Source organism: Arachis duranensis, chromosome 6 (genome assembly GCF_000817695.3).
Source record: "Arachis duranensis cultivar V14167 chromosome 6, aradu.V14167.gnm2.J7QH, whole genome shotgun sequence".
Classification (NCBI taxonomy): domain Eukaryota; kingdom Viridiplantae; phylum Streptophyta; class Magnoliopsida; order Fabales; family Fabaceae; genus Arachis; species Arachis duranensis.
This window is the reverse complement of record NC_029777.3, coordinates 16,320,717-16,343,730: the sequence shown is the minus strand read 5'-3', so window position 1 is coordinate 16,343,730 and position 23,014 is coordinate 16,320,717. Positions and strand designations below refer to the sequence as shown.

The 23,014-nt window shown below is 28.2% G+C and overlaps 2 protein-coding genes and 1 long non-coding RNA gene across 4 annotated transcripts; all 3 read left to right on the top strand.

The window, feature by feature from the left end:
- Positions 1-4,702: 4,702 nt before the first annotated feature.
- On the top strand, positions 4,703-5,928 carry LOC127748441 (serine/threonine-protein kinase TOUSLED-like). The gene is made up of 4 exons (XM_052262970.1): positions 4,703-5,094; positions 5,442-5,531; positions 5,757-5,868; positions 5,900-5,928. Exons 1-4 carry the CDS (start codon positions 4,873-4,875, stop codon positions 5,926-5,928), a joined length of 453 nt encoding a protein of 150 aa, XP_052118930.1. The 5' UTR covers positions 4,703-4,872.
- Positions 5,929-5,950: 22 nt separating this feature from the next.
- Positions 5,951-6,273, top strand: LOC110273133 (uncharacterized). The gene is made up of 2 exons (XR_002364575.2): positions 5,951-6,079; positions 6,127-6,273. It is a non-coding gene; the product is annotated as an uncharacterized LOC110273133 (long non-coding RNA).
- A 7,216-nt stretch (positions 6,274-13,489) lies between these two features.
- LOC107493121 (AP-4 complex subunit mu) lies at positions 13,490-18,099 on the top strand. 2 transcript variants are annotated; one of them, XM_021124492.2, is made up of 13 exons: positions 13,490-13,709; positions 13,803-13,897; positions 14,669-14,872; positions 15,165-15,281; positions 15,367-15,495; positions 15,614-15,725; positions 16,165-16,277; positions 16,375-16,479; positions 16,563-16,657; positions 17,001-17,088; positions 17,164-17,224; positions 17,310-17,383; positions 17,877-18,099. In XM_021124492.2, exons 1-13 carry the CDS (start codon positions 13,652-13,654, stop codon positions 17,973-17,975), a joined length of 1,350 nt encoding a protein of 449 aa, XP_020980151.1. In that variant the 5' UTR covers positions 13,490-13,651; the 3' UTR covers positions 17,976-18,099. The 2 variants fall into 2 exon arrangements, with proteins under 2 accessions (XP_020980151.1, XP_015969683.1); XM_016114197.3 differs by having other exon boundaries at positions 13,494-13,709; positions 16,183-16,277.
- Positions 18,100-23,014: the final 4,915 nt, after the last annotated feature.

The window sequence follows — 23,014 nt, the reverse complement described above, 5'->3', positions numbered from 1 at the left end:
AATTTTAAATTTAATATTATAAAAAATAAAAAAATTATATAAAGACAAATTTGATTAATTTTTAAAATTTTAAGAAATGAAAATGACTTATGTTTGAACTTTTAGGGACTATTTTGATTATAAATAACCTTTTTACATGTCAAGTGACACGTGACGTGCTAGGTGTCACTGTCCTGACATGTCAACCAATCATCTGGTGACACATGGTACTTAACGTAACACGTTATCATGCCACGTCGCACTTAACGTGATATGTCATCATCTAACTAATGAAAGGACCAATTTAAAGAATGAGTGATCATTTAGGGACAAATTTAACTATCTACTTAATATACTAAAATTGGTTTTTCTCCTAACTAATGAAAGTGAGGTGTCACTTTCTTGTAAACCAATTTTCCCTCCAAAATGAATGCATTTAATGAATAATGCATAATTATATTAATTTAAGAAAATATCTTTATTTTAATTATATAAAATCAATATTTAATGCATTATTAAACTACTTATCAATTATTAATCAGAAATATTTTTAATTATTTTAATGAATAATGCATAATTATACTAATTTAAGAAAATATCTTTATTATAATTATATAAAATCAATATTTAATGCATCATTAAACTAATTATCAATAAAAAATATTTTTAAATATTTTAATTATATTCATATCCTTCTAATTCTTATTCGTTATCCAATGATTTTATTAGTGGCAAGTTATTAACCAATTTATATTGATAATAATAATAATTTTATTAGGATAAATATCAAACTCTATTCATAATATAAAAATATAAAATTTAATTCCTTCCATTTTTATTTTACCACTATAAAAGACCATGTATGCTAGAAGAAAATATCATTCATTTACCAATTACTCTTTCATTTGATAGTTTTTACAATAATTCTTTTTCTTCCTATGAGCCGTCGTTGCAAGAAGACAACTATCGTGGACACAAACTACCAGTCTACCACACTCTCCAACTTTTGTGCTCATCATTCGGAGCTATATAAGATATGTTATCTATGAAGTATTTATAGACCATGGTGTTATCATGTATGCATAAATAAAAAATGTTTCGTATTTAAATTTAAGTCATTTACCTGTTTGTGGTATATTGTAGTGTGAACTTACGTTCAATATGTGTTGTGTAATGATATTATGTTCTAATTTAAACTTTTACTTTAGAACTGTCTTATGATTTTTTCTCATTATTTTTTCTTAGATATCAAGTTGACGTATTTTTATTTATGATTATTATTATTATTGAAACGGATGTGATATGAAATGTACCAAAAAAAACTCTCACATTCAATTTATTTTATTGTAGTCTTCTATCTATTCTATTTATTTTTATTTTCTTCTTATTCATTTTATTTTCTTTTTAAATGTTATATAATTTATTATAATTTATACCAATCTATCTACTTAATATACTAAAACTGAGTTTTTCCCCAACTTATGATGGTGAGATGTCATTTTCTCGTGAATCCATTTTTTCTCCAAAATGATTGTACTACAATATTTAATACATTATTAAATTAAATATCAATAAAAAATATTAATATTAATTATTAAATTATTATATTAATAGTATAATACTAATTGTCAATTATTAATATATTTTAATTATTATTTTTAATCAAGCATAATTAGTGATGAATTGATATATACATTAACGGTGAAAAATTAATATCGATATCAATTAATAATAATAATAATAATCTATCTTCTATTATATAAAAATTAGGTTTCTATACTTATCGATGAAGTTGACATAGCATACTTTTGAGAATGTTTCTTAATTTATTTCTTTTAACTCATTAAATTTAATTCATTATGATAAATTAATTATATTAACTAATTAATTTGATTAGATATTTAAATATCACATAATTTATTATAATTTATATCAATCAATTATTATCAATTACGTTAATTCATTACTTAATAAGACGCATAACAAAATAAATAATTTATTATTTATTCTAATTGAATGTAATAAAATAATAAATATATATTAATTTAGTTAAAAAAATTACTTTCTCCTGTATAATTTATTATAGATGTTTTTATATAAAATTAATAATTAAAAATTATTAAATATTATTAAATTATCAATTATATGTCAGTTTACGATCATCTTATGTAACGAGTAAAATATAGGTTAAGGCCCAATTAGAATAGTTTCATGAGTATTTGATTTACTATAAATAGATATAGTAAAAATGTAATAGAAGATCATGACTTGAGTAAGGAATATAGTTCCTTTTTTGGAATTCCTTTTATGGAATTATCTCTCTCCCTCTTAATTCTCTCTAAATTCCCTCTTATTGATTAATTCTTCTTTGTTCTGTATCTACGCTCACGGTCCCATGGAAAAACCGCCACCGTGAGTGGTGGTGGTTTGGCCACGATTGAGGGAACACAACGGAACAGAACGTCACTTCTAACCTTCGCCGCTTCGTCAACTCGGGTCGTCGCGAGCTTTGCCTTCGCGGAGGCGCCGCTTGCTACCACTGTGTCGTTCGTCTTCCGTGGTCTTGGTTCTGGTGTGGGCTTTCCTGCAGCTGCTCCGCCTCTGACCACTGTGTCCGTAAACCTGCAAGGCGGCTTTGGTGTCGGTTCTCGATCCCATAGATCTGTGTCATCCACCTTCCCCTTCGCGACGGCGCCGTCCTCGACACCACTGCTGGCCGTGCTTAGCCTGCCACTGCTGCTCCGAGTGGTTCTGTCCACGTGGACGTCGTCGTCCTCCGCAACAGGTGCTGTTTTCCACCACATACGATCGCTGGCGTTCAAAGGTCGCGGTCCGGCATTCAGGGAGGTCGTTTCTTGAACCTGAAGCTCCCTTTGCAGGTCTGGAATTGCTGTTGTTGATGCTGAAAATAGTTGTTGAGGTATTGAATTAGATAGTTGAATTCTTGAGGATGTAATATCATTATCCGCAGTCTGTAATTTCGCTTGATCTTGAGTTTCGATTGATGATTCTGCTTCTGAATTTCTGATTTTGTGTTCTGTGGATGATTTTTCTGTGGTGTCTACGATGGAATTCTGGATTTGAATTTTTGCTTGAAATGCTTATTCTGGACTTTGATACAGTGATTGACAGGAAATTTTTGTTGATGAACTTTTCTGGATCTGGTGTTGAGATGATAATTTTGGCTTTGAAATTTTTGAAAATGGATTGCTCCAGCGTTCTTCATAATACTTTGCCAAATAAAAAGCATCACGAATAGTTGTAGGATTATCAAAAATAATTTCTCTATGGATATAAGTTTCCAATTCATTGAGAAATGTCTTCAATATTTCAGCATCATTCAAATTTACTCTTTGAACATAACACAAAAAGGCAGTAAAATATTCAGCTACACTCCCAATTTGCTCCATTGGAGGTGAGATCGCCAAACCACCATGAAAATGGAAAAATGGTGGTCAATGAAAGCACCAACGTAAGGGAAAAGATTTAGGAACAGAGAAGAATTAATCAATCAGAAGGAATTTAGAGAGAATTAAGAGGGAGAGAGATAATTCCATGAAAGGAATTCCAAAAAAGGAACTATATTCATTACTCAAGTCATGATCTTCTATTATATTTTTACTATATTTATTTATAGTAAATCAAATACTCATGAAACTATTTTAATTGGGTCTTAACCTATATTTTACTCGTTACATCTTACTACATATACATAATTAATAACTATGACATTCAGTAACAAAAGATATGGGAATAATGTATCTAATTTAATAGAATAAATTATTATACGAGAATTATAGTAAAACATTATAATGTGAATAATAAATTACCTTAATGGGCCTTCTTATTCTTGAATATATAAATACCTAAAGCCTCCTAACGGTGGTTCTTCATATTTTTTCAAAGGTAGTTTTCCATTTTACCTTTTTTATTTCTTTGTCCTAAACAATTTCACAAACTATAATAATAGCTGCATACGAAGTTGTTTATTTTACTCTTCGATTTTCATCACCATCTTCTCTTCTTCTTCCTTTTCTTCTTTGATTTTGGGCTTATTATTAACGTTGTTGTTTCGGCAGCACTCTAATAAAAAAGAAGTCCTTTCTTACAATTCTCAATACTTACCTAACACGTAATGATATTTACAAATTAATGTTGTGCGATAAATCAATTTTTGGTCAAGTCAATAGTCCTATTATATTTATGACCAATAATATATATATAGACTAAAACCCCAAAGTAGTCTCTGAGATTGGGCGAGTTACTCATAATTGTCCTTGACTTTCAAAATTCCCTAACAATATCCCTCACATTCAGTTTCGGGACCCATATTTGCCCTTTGACCCTTTCCGGCACATAGTCAGCAAACGGAGAGATGATCTGGCACCTCTCATGTCATGCTGGAGCCAGCAACGACTAGCTAATGTGGCAAATCTTAATTTTCTACCCAATGTGATCCTGGTCCCATTAAAGCCCTAAAAGTTAAGAATCATTATCATAACTAGTATCTCTTCTTCCCCTCAAAACCCTAAAAGCTAAGAATTCATGGGACCAGAATTGTTTGTGGTTGATTTCAAAATGAGAGGGGAAGAAAAGATACTTTGATAGGAATTATGGGACCATAATTGTTTGTGGTTGATTTCAAAAGGGTTAGAATTTTTTTTAGCCATGTTAAGTTCAGATGAAACCGTTAAAAGGAATTTAAGTTATTTGTCTAAAGACATAATTCATGATGGGATTCATTGGTGATATTTTGATACATCTATAGACTTAACTTAGTTGAAAAAGATTTGGTGGTTGTTTTTGTTGTAGTTTCTTGTTGGGGTTGAATGGTTTATTAAGGTGCATTTTATTTGTTGTTGGCAAACACAGTTTTGAGTTGCAGAAGGCATAATGTCTGATGATATGCTTGTGCATTTCTCTTCCAATTCCTCCAACCAATCTGACCAGTCCCTTCCAACGAAGATTGCGAAGCTGGAAGCTCGAATGGTGGGCAAGGCTTCCTCCACCGCTGCTCAGCAGCCAGGTTGGTCCTCTGTCCCTTCAACTAGGAAATTTGGAGGAGTTGCTGAGGATTTAGCTGAGGCATGTAGTTCCAGTGATTCTGATGATGATGTAAGTTCCGGCTCAATTCAATGCAGTTGTTTTGGTAATATATGCTTGCATAGTTTTATCATGATAGCTATTATTAGGGTATTGCGGATTGAATTGCTATCCATTGCTATAAATCGACCGTGACTGGTTGTTTCTTGCATCTATATATGGTTTTGGATGATTCGATGCGATAGATGTATGTGTTTTATAAGTGGTGTTCATAAGTTGTTTAATGTCTATGCATTAGAAGATTGTCAAATTTTATTTGCATACTAATGATCTAGAATGATTGTAGATCTATGGATCTGTATTAATTCAATGAGTTCGGAGTTAATCAAATTGTCCTTACCTTCATATCTCTGTTCTAGAATGGTGAAGAATTCTTAATACAAGCCAACACGCAGAAGTGGCTAAAACTTCAAGAAGATGACAACTCTAATGTTTTTGAACATCTCGAGGTTTGTTTTTATCCTGACAACTTGGTTTATTTAGTAAGGCAGTAGCTACAACTCATATTGTGAATTCCCAAACTCAACTGGATAGAATGCTTCCCTTTTTGCTTACTTTTTAATATTATTCTTTTTTTATCTTTTCGAACTACTATCTTGAGAACTTATCGCTCATAAGAATTAGTAGTCTTGTGTCAGCTTGTTGTCTTCAACCGACATTATTTGCATTATCAGGTTATGACTGATGGAAGACAAACTAGTTCAGAGCCCGCCGAGATAAAAATAAGTAACGATGTGAATAGAAAGAAACATGGCTGTGGACGAGGCAATTCTGGTTCAGGAAGGGGCCAGGGTTCTAGATCTAATGATCAGACCAGAACAAAAATACCTCCTCCAACTGCTTTGAACTTTGCTTCAGAACTTGATAGCCCCGGTCTTGAAAACCGGTATAGTTCACAACACGAACTATCGAGGGTTCGAATCCCTCTCTCTCCTTTTGTTTTTGCTCGACGAAAGTATTTTTTTTTTATTGGTTTTGGTTGGTTCGGTTTTTTCGGGTTCGGCTAAGTGGTAGTATCGCCGAGCCCGAAAAAAGAAGATTCAGAATTTCGATATAATTAGATTAGATAGAAATGGATTAAAACGAGAAGTAAAATACTTTTTATTTTTTATTTTAATCTGACCCGCTCGACTCAACCCTATATGTATGGTAAAATCAACGTGATTCCTACTTCAAGCATTAGATCTCATATCTCAATTAAGAGGAGTCATGGAAAGAACAGGTTCAAAATCGCGATCAATTCCTTTTTCAAATCCTGCGGCAGCTGCGCGAGCTCTTCCCGCGTGCCATAAATGACCTACGAATAGGAAGAATCTTAGAACAAAATGAGAAGTAGCTAACCAACTTCTAGGAGAGACATAATTGTCTTATTCTTAAGCAAGTCCCCGAGAGGGCTTAGTTGATCCATGATTTATGTTTCGTCTTTCGTTTCCTTTTCGTTTGTTTCGAGAGATATATTGATCACTTCTGACTGTTCTCACTTGTATTCTCCTCATTCACCGTACTCTGTTCTTTCATAGGAGTGGTCGTTGGTTTCAGAGGCACTCGAGAGCTTCTCTCACTAACTTTCTCTCTCCCTTGGTGGATTCTTATTCATTTCTTCTTTTTATGAACAATCACCGCCGTTCGATACTGATTTCTCTCTCTGCCGTAAGATTCCGTTAAATCACAATGGTAGACTAGAATTATGGAACGAAGGAGAGGGAAAGAAGAGATACTAGTTATAATAATGATTCTTAGCTTTTAGGATTTTAATGGGACCAAGACTATATTGGGAAAAAAAATTAAGATTTGCCACATCAGCTAGTCGTTGCTGACTCCAGCATGGCATGGGAGGTGCCAGATCATCCCTCCGTTTGCTGACTGTGCGCCGGAAAGAGTTGAAGGGCAACTATGGGTCCCGAAGCTGAATGTGAGGGATACTATTAGGGAATTTTGAAAGTCAATAACGATTATAGGTAACTCGCCCAATCTCAGAGACCACTTTGGGATTTTAGTCTGTGTGTGTGCGTGTGCTGATAAATATCTTTCTCTTTTTCATTTTATATAATTTAATAATTAATATCAGATCATAATTATTTTATAGATAATTATTGTAAGGCATGAAAAATTATTAAATTCTAACAATAATTATTAAGGATAAATAATTATTATAATAAAAAATAATGTCAATTTAAATGATATACAAATAAATTATGTCAAACATAACAATTTAAAATAGTTACTTTTGAAAGAATATAGTTTATGATATTTAATTTTTTATTATGAGTAAAGTATCGTTTTTGTCCCCAATATTTGGGGTAAATCTTATTTGTGTCTCTAACGTTTAAATCGTCCTATTTGTATCCCTAACATTTGTAAAAGTGATTCAATGTTATCCTGCTGTCAATTACACATCATGAACGCTTTAGTTTGAGTTTTAAAAATCTCTTCTTGAAGTTAGAATACAAATGTCTATGATAGAATCGATGATCCACTCCAAAAAATAACTCATCAAAAGTTGAAACTAATTTCTACAACATTTACATAATTCACTTTTCTAGGGACATTATTGAATCTAAACACAAATAGTGGGTATAATATTAAAATCGAACACATTCAAATGAGACATAATTGAGAATGAATACATCCAAGTGAGAATAATTGAAAAATATAATCTGATTTGTTAGTATAATTGATAGTAGGATAACATTGAATCACTTTTACAAACGTTAGGGATACAAATAGGACGATTTAAACGTTATTGATACAAATAAGACTTACCCCAAACGTTGGGGACAAAAACGATACTTTACTCTTTTATTATTTATTAAAAAAATAATTACTTAACAATATTTATTTTTTAAATCCACTATGTATGCAATTTTATTTTTTTTAACAAAATTTTACTCATGATGGTAATTCTTCTAACGGTGTAAATGCGGATAATTATATTTTTACTTTTTGATATAATCGATATATTATTAATAATGAATAGTAATTAACCGCTCATATTTTTAATCAAAGCATTTTGACGATAATTTCTATTTATAGATATTAATGGATGATTGTTTTTTTAAAAATAAAATGCATTATAATTTTAGGTTATTGCATAATTAACAATAATACTTGATTATTTCTTTAAAAATAATTTGCATTATGATTTTAGATTATTTCACAATACTAATTAATGTTCATAATACTGAATTACTCTAAATTTTTTTATTTTATATCGTTAGTAGTTAATCCCAAATTAAAAAAAATTATATGAATTGTTGAATAATCCAAGTATAATCGAAATTAATTTAGTTTATTTGTTTATTAATATAATTAATTGAAAGCATAAATGTTAAATAAGACAAGCAAATAATTATAAAAATAGAATGTTAGTAATTACTTAAAATAGATAACAAAATAAGTTATAGGGTATTATTTTATTTGAATTATTAATAATTAAAAGAATAAAAGATTAGTAATTATTTTTAAAATAGACATTAAATTTAGTTTTACGGTACTAATTTATTTGAGTTGTTAATAAAATTTTATAATTTTTAGACTTATATCTACTCAATTTATGTATTTTATTTTATTCTACTTTAACAAAAAATTGAGATGTGCATTTTTAATTATTTATTTAAAAAGTATAGCAAAATGAGTTATATCAATTATAATTAATTATCAATAATAACTATCAATTAATTGATTGTATTAATTTGTAATATGAATAACGTATAATAAATGTTGTGAAATTAATTATAATAAATTAATAACTAATAAATAAAAAACTAAAAGAGACTTTTTTTATTACTTTTTAATAGCTATACGTTTTTATAATTTCACTTTCCCTTTATCTCTTTCTTTTATATTTATTTCTTTTAATTTATTAAATTAAATCAATTATACTAATTATTTATATTAACTAATTAAGTACTTTTTAATGAGTTATTATAACTGTGCTTTTGGATCATAAGTTAAAAATATTATAAAAAATATTTTATAAAAGTTGTTAAAAAATAAATATTTTTAAAATATATCTTTAAAACACAAATTAACTAAATTATTTTTGAATTTCATGTGTTTGATTCATTTAATTGTATTAATTACAAGTAATCAATTATGTAATTTGATTTTATTAGGATAAATATTTCATCATTTAATATTTTATTTGATTCATTAAATTACATTAATCATAACTTCAAATATTTAATTTAATTAGAGTAAATATTAAATTATTTTAAATTTTATTTGATTCATTAAACCAAATTAATTATAACATTTGATTAAGATAAATATTAAATTATGTAATAAATAATATATAAAGCAATGAAATAAATGAACTCAATTAATTTAATTTATTATCTTATTATTTTATATATCATTTTTTCTCTCTATTTTGTACCTCACATAAAATATTTGTAATTTTTTATTTTTATTTTTTTATCTTAATTTTGTTAATATTTTTTTATGATTTTGTTCTATATTAAATTTTTTATTTATTTTGATTAATAATTCTTAAAGGTATTATTATTTTATATAAAGATAAATTAATTTTTTTGTAATATTTTTATAAAAGTTGATTAATAGGTTTTTTTTAAATATTTTTTTAAATTTTTTTAATAAGATCGTATTTTGATTTTTCTCTTTCATCCTTTGTATTAATTAATTATATTAATCTTCTATTGCAATATATTTTTTATCCACTCCACACATTATCTTTTCTATTTTCTTTTATTTTTTTTAATTGCTCTTTTTACTTTATTTTTAATTATTTATTTTACTTTTACTTCTCATATATGGATTTATTATAATTCTTCATAGGTTATTTTTAATTTAAGTGATTTTTTGGGTTATATTTTATCATTGATGCTTTTATTTTGTTTAGTGTATTTTTTTAGTCTGTGTTTAATGTAATAATATATAAATATCTATTGTATTATATAAAAATTAAATTTCTGCACTTAATGATAAAATTGTCATGGCATGTTTCTAAAGGTGTTTTTCGATTTATTTCTTTTAACTCATTAAATTCAATTTATTATAATAAATTAATTATATCAACTAAATTTTTTGATTAATTATTTAAATATCATACAATTTATTATAATTTCTATCAATCAATCAATTGTAATTCAAATTGAATGATTATTTTGTTACGAAATTATTATTTCTTAATCTATTTATGGGCAATACATATATTAATTATAATCGCAAATTAAGCTATTTTAAATTAAATAACTTATATAATGGTCATCTCATTTATTATCATAAATGCTGAATTAAATAAGTCAGTATTACTTTTGATTTAGAATAAAATGAGAATAAAACCAGAGATACTATTTTATTTGGCATTTAGGGTTTAATGAGTGTCACACTCAAATATAAATAGTGACTTTTGAATTTTGCTCTCCAACACATTAAAGTCACCTCCGTAACTCCTTTTCCGTAAAAGGAATTGCGATTCAACTCTATCAGCTCAGGGATATAGAAGGTTTTCAAATAACAAGGGAATGGTCTGAATTTGCACGAATTCTAAATGTTCGAACTTACGATGTTATTTCAGTTGGTTGTTATTACGAAAATGACTCTAATCTATATGTGACTAAGGACTAGAATTGATTAAATATTATTTAAGTAATTTATTTCTAATATTGGTATTTGATTAAATTAGTTTTAGAGAAATTTAAATTGTTCACTCAATTTATATATTACGACTATTCTTTTTGAATATATTATTTTTATTTTTTTTAATATAAAATTTATTTTTTTCCTTCTGATTTTTAAGTTTATTTTCTTTCTTGGATATATGTATCACCTTTTTTTCTCATTTTATATTTCAAATTAGTAATGTACTTATTAAAAAAAATACATTTAAAAAAGAAAAAAATATTAAGATATCACTAATTAAAAAAAAAGAAAGATACGTGAAAAAAGAAAAAACAAAAAATTAAAACATCACTATTAAAAAAAACTATTAATATACATATTAATGGGGTCGGAATTTAGGAATATATATGGATATAAAAAATAAAAAATTATTGTACGATTGTAGAATAAAAAATAATTATATATAAAATAAAATAATTATAACAAAAAATAATTAATATATGTGATTTTTTTTGTAATATTTTTATAAAAGTTGATTAATAGGTTATTCTTTAAAATTTTTTTTTGAAATTTTTTTAATAAAATCATATTTTGATTTTTCTCTTTCATCCTTTGTATTAATTAATTATATTAATCTTTTATTGCAATGCATTTTTTATCTATTCTACACATTATCTTTTCTATCTTTTTTTACTTTTTTTAATTGCTATTTTTACATTATTTTTAATTGTTTATTTTACTTTTACTTCTCATATATAGATTTATTGTAATTTATCACATGTTCTTTTTTAATTTAAGTGATTTTTAGGTTATATTTTACCATTGATGCATTTTATTTTGTTTAGTGTATTATTTTTTAGTCTTTGTTTAATATAATAACTTGTAAATATCTATTCTATTATATAAAAATTAAATTTCTGCACTTAATGATAATACTGTCGTGGTACATTTCTGATGGTATTTTTTGATTTATTTCTTTTCTCATTAAATTCAATTTATTATAATAAATTAATTATATCAACTAATTGATTTAGTTAATTATTTAAATATCATATAATTTATTATAATTTCTATCAATCAATTAATTGTAATTCAAATTGAATGATTATTTTGTTATGAAACTATTATTTCCTAATCTATTTATGGGCAATACATATATTAATTATAATCACAAATTAAGCTATTTTACATTAAATGACTTATATAATGCTCATTTTATTTATTAACATAAATGCTGAATTAAATAAGTCATTATTACTTTTGATTTAGAATTAAATGAGAATAAAATCAGAGATATTATTTTATTTGTCCTTTAGGGTTTAATGGGTGTCACACTAAAATATAAATAGTGATTTCCGAATTTTGGTCTCCAACACATCAAAGTCACATTCGTAACTCTTTTTCCATAAAAGGAATAGTGATTCAACTCTATCAGGGATACAGAAGATTTTTAAAGAACAAGGGAATAGTTTGAATTGTCACGAATTCTAGATGTTCGAACTTACGATGTTGTTTCAGTTGGTTATCGTTACGAGAATGACTCTAATCTATATATGTCTAAGGACTAGAATAGATTAAATATTATTTAAGTAATTTATTTCTAATATTGGTATTTGGTTAAATTAGTTTTAGAGAAATTTAAAGTGTTGACTCAATTTATATATTACGACTATTCTTTTTGAATATATTATTTTTACATTTTTTAATATAAAATTTCTTTTTTCTGATTTTTAAGTTTATTTTCTTTCTTAGATATATGTATCACTTTTTTTTCTCATTTTATATTTCAGATTAGTAATGTAATTATTAAGAAAAAAGTATTTAAAAAAAGAAAAAATATTAAAACATCACTATTTAGAAAAAAGAAAGATACGTGAAAAAAAAACAAAAAATTAAAACATCATTATTAGAAAAAAAACTATTAATATGCGTATAAATGGGATCGGGATCGAAGAATATATATGGATATAAAAAAAAATATTACACGATTGTAGAATAAAAAATAATTATATATATAAAACGAAATAATTATAACAAAAAATAATTAATATATGTGATTTAAATATTTTTAATAATCGGTAACATAGAGTTTAACAAAATATAATTCATATACTTTTTTTATTTATGTATATATATAGAATTATTTATGCATATGTATATATATTAAGAAAAACTACCGTAATATATATATATATAACAAAATTAATATATAAGATCATAAAAAGTCTCATCCAAATTTGACAAGAACAAGTCGACTTACATAGAAATAGTTTTTATGGATAATGAGGTAAGTTGATTATTTTTCATGATTTTTTCAAGTGATGCTAGGTCCATTTTATAAATATTTTTTGTTCATATTTTAAGTTTATTTGATAAGTAAACCTTTGCACGAATCAAAGATAGTGCAATTTTATAGATTTATAAGTGTAATAGCCTTTATATTTAATTTGTTTTATGGTGGTGATAATAGCCAATATATTGTTGATAAATTTAACTATTATTATATTATTTATGATCACATTCAGTATATATGTCTGATTTATTGAAAAAAGTAGATTACTAAAATCGATTAATAACTATTTTAGAATTAATCTAATTAACACTAGATTAAAAAAATAAACAAACAATACATAATATGATACTTTTTTATTAATCAAATTATTATAATTTAAATTAATTTTTAAAAAATAATTTAAAATTATAATTTTAATCTTATCACGTCCATGACACGGTAATTACAGTTGTTAACCCATATTTATCAGCTTAAATTATAAACCTGAAGTTGACGAACATTTGTCACGTGAGAGGCGAGTGACTCCGAAAACGTGGCAAAACAACAAAGACACCGAGAGAGTGTGCTCTTTTCACTTGTCAGGTAGTAGAAGAAGAACTAGCAGCAGCATCATTGCATCAATGGTGAGATTGAAGTAAAGAAGAGAAGAGAAGAGAAGAGAAGAGAAGAGAGTGATAGATCGGAAGCAAAAGGATGATATCTCAGTTGTTCGTGCTTTCTCAACGAGGCGATAACATCGTCTTCCGTGACTGTAACTAACTCACATCAACCATTTTTTCTATTTCTATTTGCTGAAATCGACTTACTTAGTTCTAATAATATTTGCTTTTGCGTGCAATTTCAGATCGCCGTGATGTTCACAAAGCGAGCGCCGAGACATTTTTCCGCAAAGTCAAGTTCTGGAACGACGATGGTGAAGAAGATGCTCCACCTGTCTTTGTGGGTATTCTTGTTATTTTCACTATAATTATACATTTTTTTAGTTAATTGTTTATATATTCTAAGAGATTTCTGATTTGTGAATTATGCTAATGCTGAGACTCTATCAACTCTTGGTTGACTTTCTATCAGGCTGTTTCCTTTTCTACAATTTGGAGAGAGAACAAAAAAAATGTCTATATTAGTGTATGGCATAACTAATTCTTTAAAAGTTTAAGCGCATAGTAAGAAGCTCGTGAATGATTATATCTCTAACACCTTTCATCTTTCTGGATTTGCGTGAATTTTTCCTCGAATTTCTTTCTCCTTGTATTTTGCATAGACTTTTTTATTATAGAAGTACTGATACCATGACATGAAATCACTTATGTCAAAAACTTAAGTTGATACGAGGAGAGACGTGAATTGTTATATCTTTAACATATAATGAATGTGTTCCTATTTTCTAAATTATACACACTAATCTCTGGTGATGTTAAGTAATATTACATTACATAGGCATCATCTAGACTTCATCCGAGATTAATGTATTCTTTTACAAATTGAAAGGTGCCTGTGTAGTGTGTGATGTAATCTTGCCTAATTTCTCTGGAGGTCGATGTAATTTACCCTTGAATTTAAACACTTGGTACTGAAAATGACCTTTTACTTGCCTTTAGCACTAAGAGGGATGATTCATGATATTTTCGTATTCAATCCACTCAATTTATTATGATGATCTGTTTGGGATTTTTTGTTGTTTGTTTATTTGTTTTCGTTGATTTTTAATAGAACGTGGATGGAGTGAACTACTTCCATGTGAAGGTTGCCGGGTTGTTGTTTGTTGCTACAAACAGGGTCAATGTATCCCCCTCTCTTGTCTTGGAGCTCTTGCAGCGGATCGCTCGTCTCATCAAGGATTACCTTGGCGTTCTTAATGAAGATTCGTTGCGGAAGAATTTCGTGCTTGTCTATGAATTGCTGGATGAAGTCATTGTAAGTGTTTGCTAGTATTCTTGTGTGATTTCGGGCTATAAGACTGTTGGTTAACTTGACTCATTTAGGCTTTCTTTGGTTCTATTATTTAAATATCTAGCATGTAAAATAAGTTTCATGTGCTGATTCTTATATTAATTATTTTCAATGGTTTTAGAAGTATCTAGTGCTCAAATTCAATTCTATTTCTTTCAATATAATTTTAAAGCTTGGTCATTTTATCATGTCCTTTCTGATTGCTGCATTTTCTTTTTTATGTCTAGACATACTAATGTCTATCTTTTGTTCCCAGGATTTTGGTTATGCACAAACAACTTCCACGGAGCTTTTGAAATCTTATATTTTCAATGAGCCAATTATGATTGATTCTGCAGTGATGCCTCCCCTTGGTGCTGCATCCATTTTTGTGGTGATTGTCTGTAGCATCAGTGAATCAGTGATATTGTTGTCTTTCATAGTTTTATTAACTTCGTGGAGTTCACCTATGTCTGCAGAAAGGGAACAAACGAATGCCAGGCACAGTTATTACAAAGTCTGTTGTTGCTAATGAACCTGGTGGTAGAAAGAGGGAGGAGATTTTTGTTGACGTAATCGAGAAAATAAGTGTCACATTCAACTCTAGCGTAAGTGACTTGAGAGTAACTTGTTCTTCTTAGACATGGTTCATTCATTTTATGTGCTTTGATGTCTTATACTTCTGCCAAATGTTAAGCTTTTTTATGAGTTTCTTGCTTGAAACAGGGATATATACTCACTAGTGAGATAGACGGCACCATTCAAATGAAGAGTTACCTTACGGGTAACCCAGAGATTCGGCTTGCTCTCAATGAGGACCTGAGTATAGGAAGAAGTGGTAGGTCAACCTATTGCATACTTTACGCCCCTTGAAATGCTTAGAAAGTTATTTATATAGTTGTTTCCTGGCATAGATTGAGACTACCGAGTGCCTTGTAGATTGTAGCATGTCTTTGTGTCATTCTTTCCTTACTTCATTATTTTTTTGTATTCTTTGAGATATTGAGAAGATTCTAGATTGTCTAGTATTATTAATGATATGGTTTACCAACACTGGCTTGGTAGAGTGGTATGTAACCTCGTCCTCTTTGCACTAATAATTAATAAGATTCCTAATGATAGGGTGTGGACCAAGGTGACAAAGATTACAAGGAAAAAATATGGCTTGGTTTTACTTGAGGAACTGATAGTTGGATAATTTTCATGAAGTTGTTAAAGTTCAATTTTTTACATGCTTGCTGGTTTTCGCAACGGCTTCTCATTTTTGTCTGATCTAGTTTTGCCACCGTTAACAGATTATGCAAGTTCCACTGCAGTGATTCTAGACGATTGTAACTTCCATGAGTCTGTACACCTTGATAGTTTTGATACTGACCGAACCTTGTCATTGGTAACCGCACCATTTGTTACCTCATATCTACATATTAAATACAAAAGCATATCATGTTTTAGTTCTTGATTAAGGACTGTGCCATTCTCTTTGCTAGGTTCCACCAGACGGGGAATTCCCGGTCATGAATTATCGAATGACTCAACCGTTTAAGCCTCCATTTCGTATTAATGCATTGCTTGAAGAAACAGGACCCCTGAAAGTGATTGTGCTCTCCAGTTGATTTTTCAAGTTCTTCATATGTTTCTAGCAAATTATGACCATCTATCTATTGTATTTTCATAGGCCGAAGTGATAATTAAAGTTTGTGCTGACTTCAACCCAAGTATCAATGCTAACACAGTTCTTGTACAGATGCCAGTGCCAAAATTTACCAATCGGTATATTAGTTTTCTTCCTGATACATCATAATTCAAGTTACAATCAAAATGAATGATTGAGAGGTTTCAAAATTTGATAGATCTGTTAAGTAATTCAATTAAGTTGAAAGAAGGAATGACTAACTTGACCTCATTAGTCATCTTGTCTTGTTTATAATGTAGAATATGACCTAGACATATTGTAAGAGTATCATCACAAGCCGAGTCGACAAAAGCAATTAATTAATACATGTCCTCTAACATGCATGATGTATGGGATTGCGATACAATATAATCAAACTGTTGAATATCTTAATTACTTCCATTTTTAACATATGTTATCCCCTGATTGGGGATTTTTTAGAGTTAATTTTGAGTTGGATCATGAATCAGTTGGGAACACAACTGACTTCAAGGAAGCAAATAAGAGACTAGAGTGGAGCATAAAAAAGGTACTATTGATCTATTGCTTTCCCATTATTAATCTAGAAACAGATTAAAGTAATGGCTGGTTTATCCTCTTGTAGGTTGTCGGCGGAGCGGAACTTACTTTACGAGCAAAACTAACTTTTTCACAGGAGTTACTTGGTAAGATGTTCTGTTTGGGCAAAAATGTCAAAAATATATTCCTATTAGATCTTAATGAATAAACATCTTTATGTTGGAAATGCAGGCAATATCATGAAGGAGGCAGGGCCTGTTAGCATGACCTTTGATATACCAATGTATCATGCTTCAAGGCTTCAGGTAAAATGTGGAGATGATCCTTTGAAGCTATATTTTCTCTATATTTACTTTCAAATATAAATACACGTTTGAAAATTTTACTTATTTTAAAGAAAAAAAGAAAAGGTGTTGGTTGAATATTTTGCCTGATTTTTCAGATGATTTTCATAACTCACCAGTACTACTGATCATGAAATTAAATGGTAGCTGTCCATATGAAATTAAATTCAAACTCTTTTGTATAGTCTTCTATGATTTGATGATTAGACATTCAGAGTAAATTCCCTTTTTATTATTCGTTTTGTTTCAAAGTAATTGTCAATTACTCAATTTGAATAAAGTGGTAAAATATAAAATCAATGTATCTGAACAATACATTGATTTTTTAAACTTTCTCTTTGTCGAAATTGACAGATATTTTGAAGTAGAGACTAATACTTAACGTATCATATATTTTGGGTTATTTTGTACTTTCCAGTGATAAGTAGTTCTAAGAAGCCATTTGTTGGTGTAGGTGAAGTATTTGCAAATAGCAAAGAAATCAAAGGCACATAATCCATATAGATGGGTTAGATATGTGACCCAAGCAAACTCATATGTTGCCCGCTTGTAATTGGTAATAGTTACCATAAAGACAAATAATGCTTTATGTATTCATTGAAAATTGTCTTCAACTTCTTGTAACTTTTGTATGTAAAATGAGGATATATAATGCTAATTATCTTTAGACCAGAAAAGACTAATTATTAGGTAATGTAGTCAAAGTAGTATAATTTTGATATTGACTTCAAAAGATGCAGAGGTTTTATGAAGGGTAAATTACACTAATTTCTTCTATGGTATTAGTATTATGAAAAACACCTTATTTGTAGAGGTATATACTAATTTTTCCTGAAATTTAGGTTATACTACCTATGATTTTTTTATATTTTGTAAAATATGACATTGATCTCCTTAAGATTGAAGGAGTGGTTAGTGTAAATGTCAATAATTAAGGAATGTTTATGCAATATTTCACCTATTTTTAGGAGAATTTGCTGTCATTTATCTTTCAGTTGGGTATCTGTGGTCTTATTATTGAGTTAGTCTTATTAGGCAGTGTTTGGTTAGGGAGACAGATACAAAGACAAACGTATAGTATTTTGGTTTTTCTATTTGATCAGTAGTGTACGAGGGAGAGAGATTATTATTATTATTATTAGACTACTATGGATCACTAACTAAATTCTCACCGTGGTCCCCTGTTTAGCCGTCTGAGCCAATTCAGCACTTAGTTCGCTGATTCAATATTAGAAAGAATCCAAGAACTAATATGGTGCCTACAACTGAATCTCCGAGACCAGTATAGGTAATTTTGAATTTAAGAGACTAAAATAGTGAAAGTTGTGAATCTAAAGGACCACTTTGTGGATTTAGTCATGGATTACTTCTGCCTTTTTGCCTCATAAGTTGCTGGTGGCCACGGTTTAGCCATGGTCCATGGTGGATCAATTCTATCCACTATGTTTCGAAAATACAGAAAATGCTAAGAAAAAAGTTTCTCTAAACTAGAAAATATTTGTCTTTTCTATCAAATATGTTTGTATTTCTATTTCTATCTCTCTCCCTTACCGAGCAGCACCTAAGTGATGGTGAAGATTAATAGAAAAAGCAGGTAGTACAAGTCGCTAACGCTCTTTTAGATTTACCAAAAATGTGGTAAATCTGATTAGTAGGTTAATTTTTAAAATCTGAATTATCAATATAAAATATAACAAATAAAGAGTTAAAATTTATTTAACAAAAAGTCCTGTATTCATTATTTAATAAAAACTTTTAAGGATGAGGGAAAACTATATCGGACATAGGGGTGTGCATGGTCCGGTCCGGTTCGAAGACCCGTCCCGGCTCGAAGACTCGCCCCGGCTCGAAGACCCGGTCCGGCTTCGAACACTTTAGGGGCTAATTTGGTGTGATTTCGTCAGGTTTAGGGCCGGGTAAGAGTCTTAAAAATAGGTGCGGTCATTATTTCGGATCGAGTTCGGGCCATGACTCGGATCACCCGATGGCCCGGTCATCATACATAATTAATATTTTGTGTTATTAGTGATGGATGATGGTTATTCTTATGTGGAATTTAAGTATTGTAAACTTTAATATTTTGTTATTAGTTATTATAAGACTATAAGTTAATGTTTTATGTTTAAAATGCATAAGATTTTAGACTAATTAATGCATAATATTGTGTTATTTGTATTGATTTAAATATTTGGTGTTATTAGACAATATTAGTATTGATTATGGTTATGCTTTAATTTTAGAGAAGAGTTGGTTCTTGTTATATTTTTCTAAGTGAATTTTACCATGTCAAATGATGGTTGGAGTCTTGGAAATTTGGATATTTTCACATACTAACTTATAAGAAGATATCAAGGTAATGTAATGTTAACGGCTCGGTTTTTACCCGATTTTTACTCGATATAATCGTGGCGCGAAAGTGTATAAGTTTCATCGGATCTAAGGTCAGGTTCGGATCTAATAAATAGGCCCGGTATATATTTTGAATTGGGTTTGGGTCACATCAAATCCGGTTTCACCCGTCCCATGCACAACCCTAATCGGACGAGTGCATTCATGAATAATGTGAGCGCTGTTTGGACTTAATCTATTATTACTAGCATTATTTTATTGCCTGCCTGCCTTTAATTTCAAGGGGTGATTAGATTTTATTACTCTAGAAAAAAAATGTGAAACGAATTTTTAGTGGCACATTTGTTTCTTTCTTGCGTTGAAATGATTTGAGGAGAGAGAATATATGCTAAGCTAGTAGGGTTTGACTGGAATTGGATTCACTTTGTTTTCACTTCAAACTTCAAAGTCCAAAAGAGGGGAAAGTGATGAAGGGAAAAGCTTGAAGATTATTGGGGAGTACCAGTATCATAATTCAACTAACCTAGTCCTTGAAAAAAAGGGTATTTATTTTTTAGGTCTGCAATAGAGCTAAGTCTTTCTTTTATTTTCTAGTTCTATTTATTACTATATTAGATTACTTGGTAGAGAAAATAAAGCTCTGTTTCCCTTTTCGGTGGGACAAATACAGTTGGAGAAATATTTTAATGATTTTGCCATTTTGGAATATAATTAGTATTAAATGAATAAATCATTGATCAACTAAGTTTCCAATCCATAAAAGAACCCAAAGAATTCTTCTTTTGCTGCTGCTTTTATTTTTTATTTTTTTTCTCTACTTTCTTTCTATTTCTCCTTCATCTTTCTTTGCTTTTTGTTTCGTTTTTTTTTCCTTAGAATTTCTGTTTTTTTTTTCTCAAATACTTTGTGTTTTTTTTTTTTACTAAAAATCTCTTATTTTGGTTATAATTTTTTTTTATATTGATTTCATAATTTTCTGTTATTTGAAAATAATTAAAAACTTAGTTAAAAAAATTGTTCATAAAAAAATTGTTCACTTAACATTTTTTCTATTTTATCCATCTTATAAATATAACCACTTACTTTTATTTTTTATATGGAATAGATAAAATAAAATAAAAAAGAAATTACAGATTAGGAATATATCCTATCATGACAATCAGGTAAAGTTTGTTAAAGCTTATTATTAGGCTACAAAGTGAGGTTGATTGATTTACTTACTTGATATTAATCTTAATCAAGTATATAAGCATAAGGATATTCCTTTGGAAACCTTTTTATATGTCGTATATATAATATAAGGCTCAATTTTTTGTATTTGAAGCTACTAAATATCTATGCTTTCTTGTTATGATTTTAGTTGGAATAAAGTTAACGTTAGCATAATTTTATTTACTCCTAAATAAAGTAATCTTTGACTAGTTTAACAGTAACACCTTAGTGTTCACAAACTGTGATTTCATTTCTGCGGAATCGTTTCAAAAGTGCAGCTTTTACTTAGATACACCTTTTTTACTTCTCCTTTTTCTTTTGCCTTTCCCTTTTTCCAAAAAAAAAAAAATTCCGCCCTTTAATTAGGTCATTATTTTTAATGCCGTCTTGAGTGGTTGGCTGGTGAATTCAACCAAACAAGAAATACTCGTAAAAAAAATTAGTAATAATAATTAATTTAATAGCTAATTTTTAGTCTATATAAAGCATTTTTGTAAAAAAAATTATATTTCACAAATGGTTGTGCTGTTAATAAAAAAGAGAAAAATGTTTACCAAAAGTAGAATTAACGTATATCTAATGCATGCTTTAGAATAACTTATTTTTATATATTATTTAAAATTAAAATATAAGTAGTTATAATTAGATTACACATTAAATTCATTCCAGAGGAATTATTTTATTTTATCTTATCAGTAGATAATGATTTATTTTAAAGAAAAGTGTGTACTGTCCCAACCCAACTATGAATAAGTGGGACTGTTATTATGAGCACTATCCACTAGATAATGGATTCATGTGATTGATCTCAGTACATGTGGAGACAGGGAACTGTGTCTTCTAAAAAGTTAATCAAAGTGTACCTTTCTAATTTCTTAATAACCATAGCATTTTCTTCTTTTTTTTTTAAAATATATATATATATATTTAATAATTTTTCAATTCAACATTATTTTCAATTTTTGACCAAATATTTTTTGAAAAAGAAAATTTAAAAAGCCATTTCATATGAAGGAATTGATGCCGCTCAGCCTGTTTTTAGTAATGTATTTATATAAGAGTACATACAAATTAAATTCAAGAAATTAGGTTCTGATTTTAAAATATAAATTCATAAATAATAAAAATCTCTTAAGTAAAAAAAAGGGGAGGGGTTTATTTTAATTATTTATTATTTTTGGTTGTCTATGATATTTTTTAGTTTGATAGGCCAAGAATTAATTCGTTGTGATTAGAGTTCTATTTAAGGATTTGCTTCTGGTCAATGGATTTCTGTATATACAAAGTCAAATTTAAACTCCAACATTTATTTAAGACGAATGAATTAATTACTAGACTAATCCAAGTCAAATTTTATTATTTTATACCATCAAAGTTGTAGAAATCTGATATGATGACCTAAGCTGGAGGCTCTTTAAGAAAGTTTAATTAAGCAACTAGTTACTCTCATTTTCTCAAGATGTCACATAATTCATAGCTTAGGCACCAAATTTCAATTGGATATCAGCACGTGGATGAAATTATATAATTACTTTTTCAATCTTATCGCTGGAGTTTCACGAAATTGCAAACTTTCTGTTCGGCTTATTAAGGTAGAGCATTTTCAAATTCAGATAATGAAAATAAAGATCAGATTGTTTTAACTAATTATAAATTATTAGGAATGTTTAAGACTCGACTCAGATTTAAGGTATATTTTGTCAGATTTAGATTTATCATTTTTGTTTGACGTTATTTTTTGGTCGAATTTAGATTATTTGGTCCGATCTGATATTGTCTTTTACAATAAAACTTATATATTTTACAGTAAAATTAGTAATATTATATTATATTTTTATACTTTAATTAATATTTTTTATATTATACAGTAATATTTTTATTCTAAAATAATTTATTTTGATATAAATATGATATAATATTTATTAAATTTAATTTTTAAAAATAAAATTTTAATATTTTAATATATAAAATTTATATATTTGTATATACTAATTTTACATCGAATTCATTCGGTTTAACCCATTCTATTTT

Coding starts and splice junctions, on each gene's coding strand:
- LOC127748441 (XM_052262970.1), top strand. CDS start 4,873: ATGTCTGATGATATGCTTGTGCATTTCTCTTCCAATTCCTCCAACCAA. Junction 5,095..5,441: donor CCAGTGATTCTGATGATGAT/GTAAGTTCCGGC, acceptor TCTCTGTTCTAG/AATGGTGAAGAATTCTTAAT. Junction 5,869..5,899: donor CAATTCTGGTTCAGGAAGGG/GCCAGGGTTCTA, acceptor TGATCAGACCAG/AACAAAAATACCTCCTCCAA.
- LOC107493121 (XM_021124492.2), top strand. CDS start 13,652: ATGATATCTCAGTTGTTCGTGCTTTCTCAACGAGGCGATAACATCGTC. Junction 15,282..15,366: donor GTGCTGCATCCATTTTTGTG/GTGATTGTCTGT, acceptor CTATGTCTGCAG/AAAGGGAACAAACGAATGCC. Junction 15,496..15,613: donor GTGTCACATTCAACTCTAGC/GTAAGTGACTTG, acceptor TGCTTGAAACAG/GGATATATACTCACTAGTGA.